The sequence below is a fragment of the Palaemon carinicauda genome, chromosome 11 (assembly GCF_036898095.1).
Source record: "Palaemon carinicauda isolate YSFRI2023 chromosome 11, ASM3689809v2, whole genome shotgun sequence".
In the NCBI taxonomy this organism is placed as follows: Eukaryota; Metazoa; Arthropoda; class Malacostraca; order Decapoda; family Palaemonidae; genus Palaemon; species Palaemon carinicauda.
Window position 1 is genome coordinate 140849769 of NC_090735.1, and position 7500 is coordinate 140857268.

The following is a 7500-nucleotide window of genomic DNA, read 5'->3' on the forward strand; positions in this document are numbered from 1 at the left end:
GCCAACTTAAGGAATCTGTCATTGCTTCCAGTTGTGTTTTGAAAATGTCTTAAACACGTATCTCTCTCTCTCTCTCTCTCTCTCTCTCTCTCTCTTCATACATATATATACAAAATAGAAATATACACACTTAAGATATATATATATATATATATATGTATATACACACACATATATATATATATATATATGTGTGGTGTGTGTGTGTGTGTATGTGTGTGTGGGTGTGTGTGTGTTTATATATACACACACACACACACATATATATATATATATATATAGGAGGAGAGAGAGAGAGAGAGAGAGAGAGAGAGTGAGAGATAGAGAGAGAGAGAGAGAGAGAGAGAGAGAGTATAGTATACCGTTACCCACTTGCTAATGATATTATGCTAATTAACTGCGAACATTCGCGTCAAACACTTTGACGCTTTGGGAACTAACATCCATCGAACAATTACTCCCTTGTCAATCAATTCCTACAGTTTAATGTCTCTAGAAATATCTTTTACTGTGTTTTTTCTTAAGAATATAACAGACTGCGGTTTTTACTAGTGTTTGCTATCTTTGTTCTTCATGGGTTTTGGACTGTGAACTTGTAAAAAAAAAACCAAATATGCAGTAGAAATCTTCCATTTCTTTTTTGTGTGGATTTTTTTTCAGTTCTTTATTGACTGAATTTGCATAGGTTTGACTACCGTTCCTGAAAGCAATTTTCTTAATTTCCTGTTGCCTTATGTCCTGTCCTCACTGGGCTATTTTTTTCCTGTTGGAGCCCTTGGGCTTATAGCATCCTACATTTCCAACTAGGGTTGTAGCTTAGCTAATAATAATAATAATAATAATAATAATAATAATAATAATAATAATTGCGAAGGAATTTTGAAAAGGCACTAAATTCAGCAAATTCATTTGAAAATTAAAAAAAAAAAAAAAGATATGTTACAAATTTATATCATTTGCCAGAAAACACAAGCAAAAGTCTGCATATCGAACGATTAAATGAAAAAGGTCTGACTTGGGTTATTCCTAAATTCATTTCGTGTTTACTTGCTTTCATTCTCTTAAAATCCAATAAGGTACAGTCTGAGACAAGAATTCCTAGCACACCTCGTCCTGAGGAAGTGTTCTAGGTAAGATAGTTTAGAAAATAACTATCACCCATAGAAAGCTCTATTTATGTATGCATATGTATGTTAGATGTATGCATTTCTACTTTGCTGTATTCATTTTTTTTCTCTTGTATCTTATTATGCGTATTCTAGTTCGACTTAAGGTTCAGAATTCAGTTTAGCTTTAGATACATGAACATACACATATATACACGCACATACACACACACACACATATATATATATATGTGTGTGTGTGTGTGTGTATATATATATATATATGCATTTATATATATATATAATTTGAAATAGTGGGAAAGGTGGGAAATGATAATGGGATAGTGGGAACCTCTTCTTCCTTTATCATTCATCTTTTTCTTTTTCTATTTCCTCTTCTTCTTCTTCTTCTTCTTCTTCTTCATTCCCCTCTTCTTCTTCTCCTCCTCCTCCTCCTCCTCCTCCTCCTTCTTCTTCTTCTTCTTCTTCTTCTTCTTCTTCTTCTGGCACGAATGTATGTCAGTATAGCAAAGCACAGTGTACCAACCGCCGACATAAACTCCTATATATTTCGCAACCGCAAAACTCTCAGCTTTGTAGCTTCGTTGCATAATACGTATTTCTTTTAGCCCTCCAGGATCGCCTATTCCAGATGCTATATTTGTCTGCCCGTTCGTAGCCAGCCCTGAGGGCTGGGGGTAAGCTGGGTTTGGGGGGTGGAGGTGACACTTTGACCTTTTATAGGAAGCAGTGTACGTTCACGCTTCCAATTGGTTGATGTCTTGTCCTGTGGTTTATGAAGACCAGTGTTTGCTTTTAGTAATGTCTTTGGGCTAGATTTACTTCAATGATAATCTATTTCTGTACTTTTGGTTTTCTGTTATTTTGAGAAAGACCTATAAAGGTATCTATGCGTACAAACGCACACACTCACATAAAGACACACACACACACACACACATATATATATATATATGTATATATATATATATATATACAATATATATATATATATATATAGAATATTTATATATATATATATATAGATTGATATATATATATATATATATATAGATAGATAGATAGATAGATATGGATAGATACTGTATATATGTGCGTATAATTATATATATATATATATATATATATAGATAGATAGATAGATAGATAGATACTGTATATATGTGCGTATATTTATATATATATATATATATATATATATATTCTATATATATACATATATATGTATATATATGTATATATATTTATATGTATGCATGTATGTATGTATGTGTGCGTGCGTAAGTATCAGTCTATGCGAATGCTCAAATTACCTAAACCCTTATAAACTGCACACTCACCAAAACGTAGAAGGAGAAGGGAAAAAAAAAGTTACCTGAACGAAGTTTGAAATTGGGAGACGTTTGGAAATTTCCACAATTAGACAGCGATAAGGTGACTACACTCTTTCTCTATGGCTAACCCTATAGAAAATAGATACAGAATAATTAGTGAAATAAATATGAAATTACTTATGAATATATATATATATATATATATATATATGTGTGTGTGTGTGTGTGTGTGTTATACTCATATATACACACTCACACACATACACACACATATATATATATATATATATATAAGATTGTCGGTAGAATTGTGTAATTTGAAAAGTGTCATCGTTGAAAGGAAAGTTTGATATGATCTAATATCATAAGGTTATTGCTAGACTCAGTATCAACATGAACAAGGCTTTCATAATGAATGATAATAGTAACTACATTAATTGATTAAGATAACGATTGTTACAGTACTAGCCGTAATAGCAGTAGTATAATTAACAAGGCAATTAGGAACTTGTAATGTAGTGTTAAGGACAATGAAGTTGGTAACCTTAATGAGAGAGAGAGAGAGAGAGAGAGAGAGAGAGAAGAGAGGAGAAAATGTATGGGCAAACTAGGTAATATAGAGGGTCAGTAAGTGGATGCAGCTTAAAGCCGAAGGGACGTTGTATAGACTCTACTAAATGCCTACTGTGCAATGCATGAGGTGCACTAAAAGCTTTAAAACCCCACTTCCCTTGACTTTAGAGAGAGAGAGAGAGAGAGAGAGAGAGAGAGAGAGAGAGAGAGAGAGGTTGGAATTTACAAGGAGAAACAACTGAACTGGCGTAGGTGAAAGAGAGGAAAGAGAAAGATGGGGGAGGGATGGAGTAAAGAATTTTGAGAGAGAGAGAGAGAGAGAGAGAGAGAGAGAGAGAGAAGGGGGGGTTCGGAAGTTACAAGGAGGAGCAACTGAACTGGCCTAGGTGAAAGAGAGGAAAGAAAAGGATGGGGGGAGGGAGGAGTAAGGAATTTTGAAAGAGAGAAAGATGGCAAATTGAGAAAGGTGGGAGCTTGTGACCGAAGAGAGAGAGAGAGAGAGAGAGAGAGAGAGAGAGCCACAGTCACAGTGGTTAAAACCAGGCACAGTCGTCACTCGTCAGTATAGCTGAGGCTCTGCTGCTAACCGCGTCTAGCTATTGCGCGTGTGCAGACAAGACCCCTAGACTTGTGCGCTCTGGTTTCCACCGTTTGGAGTGGTGCTCTCTTTCTATCTTCATATCTTTTTACCACGCTCCTGTCTGCATGAATGACTTTGGAAGATTTCGGACTTGCGTTCAAAAGCAAGCAGAGTCCCCGATGTCTCATTTAGGATATTCCATAGAGTGTACTTAGTGATCTCTTGCGCCAAATTATTCCATTCCTTCGAGGTCTATATGGGAGTGTAATTGTCAGTGTATGCAGTCCGGCGGAAGGATTCCAAAGAACAGAGCAGGATGGTGTACTGGCCTGCTTCCAAAACACCTCGTAAAAAGATGACATTTTATCATGGTTTAGGTAAGTGAAGTTGGGTGTTACTCGTCAATTATATGTATATATATATATATATATATACAGGTATATATTTATTTGTATATATATATATATATATATATGCACATTGTATATATGTTTAGATGAATATATATATATATATATATATATGTGTGTGTGTGTGTGTGTGTGTGTTTTATAATCATATGCATATATATATATATATATATATACTGTTTATATATATATATACTGTTTATATATATCCTTGTTTGCCGATACATGATAGATGTCCGAAAAAATAGCAGATGTATTGCGTGATTACGTTATTCATTCTAATTTTATCAAAGGACACTGGATTCATGACACTAGGCTTTTTTTCTATTCTCCCAATCACAACACTTCAAACGAAGACTTGGCATCAAATGTCTTTTAACTGTACATCTGTTTGCGTTTCTAGAGCGAGATGCTGAATGTTACTGTAAATGTATACAGTACGTGTGATTGTGGGAATGTTTTAAACTCGGCAGACTCACGGAGAATTGAATGTTTATGTTGGTAATATATAAATTCTAAAGCTGGGTTGACACATTTTCTTTATAATGTATATATATATATATATATATATGTATGTGCGTGTATACAGTATATATATACATATATATATATATATATATATATTTTCATATATATATTATACATATATATATATTATACATATATATATATTATACATATATATATATATATATATATGTATGTATGTATGTATGTATGTATATATATATGTGTGTATGTGTATGTGTGTGCGGTTTTGTGTGAAGACACACGTCCTGTTTCTCAGTTATTTAGCTATAGAGTATTTTCATGGCTTATAGATATAATATGGATAAGATAATTATTACCAAATTCATTATCACAACTCACATTTCGAGACAAACTCCATCACCAGTTTGAAATCAACGTTTATTATTATATTATTATTATTATTATTATTATTATTATTATTATTATTTATTATTATTATTATTATTATTATTATTATTATTATTATTATTATTACCAACCAAGCTACAACCCCTAGTTGGAAATTCAAGACGCTATAAGCATTTCTGTGTGATTTATAAAAGTAGATGCTTTCTGGCTTCATAGCATAAGAGTAGCATTAGAAATACTATTATTGCATACTGATTGTTTACTTTGAAGCAGTACTCTATATTATGCTAAGCATTTTAATACTTCCATTTGCTATATTCATCTTACTGTTTTATATATATATATATATATATTTATATATATATATATATATATATATATATATATTATGGTCAGAGGCATGTACTGTATTGTTGACTTGGATTTTAAGACGTTTCAGCAATATATAGGCGTATCTCTAGGTATGGTTTGAAAGCGTATTTATGTGATTTTACACACAAACGCATACATGTATATATATATATATATATATGCATATAATTATAACACACATATATATATATATATATATATATGTATATATACAGTGTGTGTTTATTTATATATGTGTTATAATTATATATATATATATATATATATATATAATTATACGTGTATGTGTTTGTGTGTGTTTATATATAAAGTAAAATCACATAAATACGTTTTCAAACCATACCTAGAGATACGCTTATATATTGTCGAAAAGTCTTAAAATCCAAGTCAACAATACAGTACACGCCTCTAACCATGATGTAAACCACATACGAAATATAACACATTAAGCCCCAAGATTATTACTTCTCATGTCTTGCGAGTTAACATCGCAGAACCGTTATTATTATTGTTATTATTATTATTATTATTAATTGCTAAGCTACAACCCTAATTGGAAAAGCAGAATGCTATAAGCCCAGGGGCCTCAACAGGGAAAAATATCCCAGTGAGGAAAGGAAACAAGGAAAAATTAAATATTTTAAGAACGGTAACCCTAATTGGAAAAGCAGAATGCTATAAGCCCAGGGGCCCCAACAGGGAAAATAGCCCAGTGAGGAAAGGAAACATGGAAAAATAGAATATTTTAAGAAGAGTAACAACATTAAAATAACATTTCCTATATAAACTAGAAAAACTTTACCAAAACAAAAGGTAGAGAAATCAGATAGAATAGTGTGCCTGAGTGTACCCTCAAACAAGAGAATCTTTTTTTAATCTACCTGCAAGCGCAAATTGAATACGGAAACAATATTCTAACTTAAGAACATGACGGGAGGGCTAATGGACTACATCGTCGGCCAATGAACTGTGGTACTTACAACGTTGGAAATTTCACGAGAGAAATTGAAGGTAATGGAACCTGTTTTAACTGAGGGGCTTTCGGTCGCACGTGAAGACCGCCGCGCCGTGTTTACACCGTGCGCCATTACGTACATATATGCAGAAGTATACTTGGTCAATTATTTTCCTTATAAGTATAATGTGTGTATATATATATATATATATATACAAAACGCACACAACCACACATACACACACACATATATATATATATATATATACATATATATATGTATATATATATATATATATACAAAACGCACACAACCACACATACACACACATATATATATATATATATATATACATATATATATATGTATGTGTATATATATATATATATATACATACATACATACATATATATATGTATATATATATATATATGTGTGTGTGTGTGTATGTGTGGTTGTGTGCGTTTTGTATATATATATATATATATATATACATATATATGTATATACTGTATATATATATATATATATTGTGGATATATATGCCTGTATATATATATATATATATATATGTGTGTGTGTGTGTGTGTGTGTATGTGTACAGTTTATGTACTTCGGCGCTTTGCAATGACAATAGGACAATCTCATTGTAGCTCAAACTGACAAAAGAAAATGACCTAAATAGACAGTAAGAAATAAAGGCAATTTCCCTCTATTATTAGGATTTGGGATTTTCCCTGTATTTTTTTCCTTTTCTATTGCTTCCTTTGTGACTATCCAATATTCTTATTCTTTTCTATCCTATTTTTCATCATCTTCGGGCTAGGTCTAGATAAAGGTTTACAGATGGTTTTACCTCATCCATTAGCTTTAAAGGGTAAACAGATAAAAAGAATTATGGATATCAGAATGAATGATATGAAACTCGATAACAACAGCAAAAATAAATGTCTAATAAAGAAAGAATAGATAGATAGATAGATAGATAGATAGATAGATAGTTATCAGATTATTGTGACATTGCAAAAGGAAGAGCTTTTTTTGTGTGAGTGCAATATACGACCACCTTTGAATAACTACATTCTGAGTACTTATGTTTGTCAACCTTTCTGTTTTCTTCTCAGTTTGTTATAACAAAAGCTTTAATTTCTCCATATTCTTATTTATCTTCTAAATACCATCACCACAAATGGTAATCCAGCATTTTTTTCTTATCTTTTTATTGTCACTGTATTTCATTTTTTTTTTTTTTTTGTAATCCCTTTCCAG

At 31.8% G+C, this 7500-nt stretch overlaps 1 protein-coding gene across 2 annotated transcripts in view; it reads left to right on the forward strand.

The window, feature by feature from the left end:
• The window catches only part of Sb (Stubble), a 98723-nt gene that overhangs the window by 21831 nt on the left and 69392 nt on the right, over positions 1–7500 (forward strand). Inside the window, exon 1 of one of the 2 annotated variants that reach the window (XM_068382740.1) lies at positions 3654–3991. The exons of the other annotated variant lie outside the window; for it this stretch is intronic. Within the exon in view, the coding sequence (XP_068238841.1) occupies positions 3931–3991 (61 nt within the window). The 5' untranslated portion in view covers positions 3654–3930. Of the gene's footprint in view, positions 1–3653; positions 3992–7500 lie in introns of those variants that run through there. 2 annotated transcript variants of the gene reach the window in all.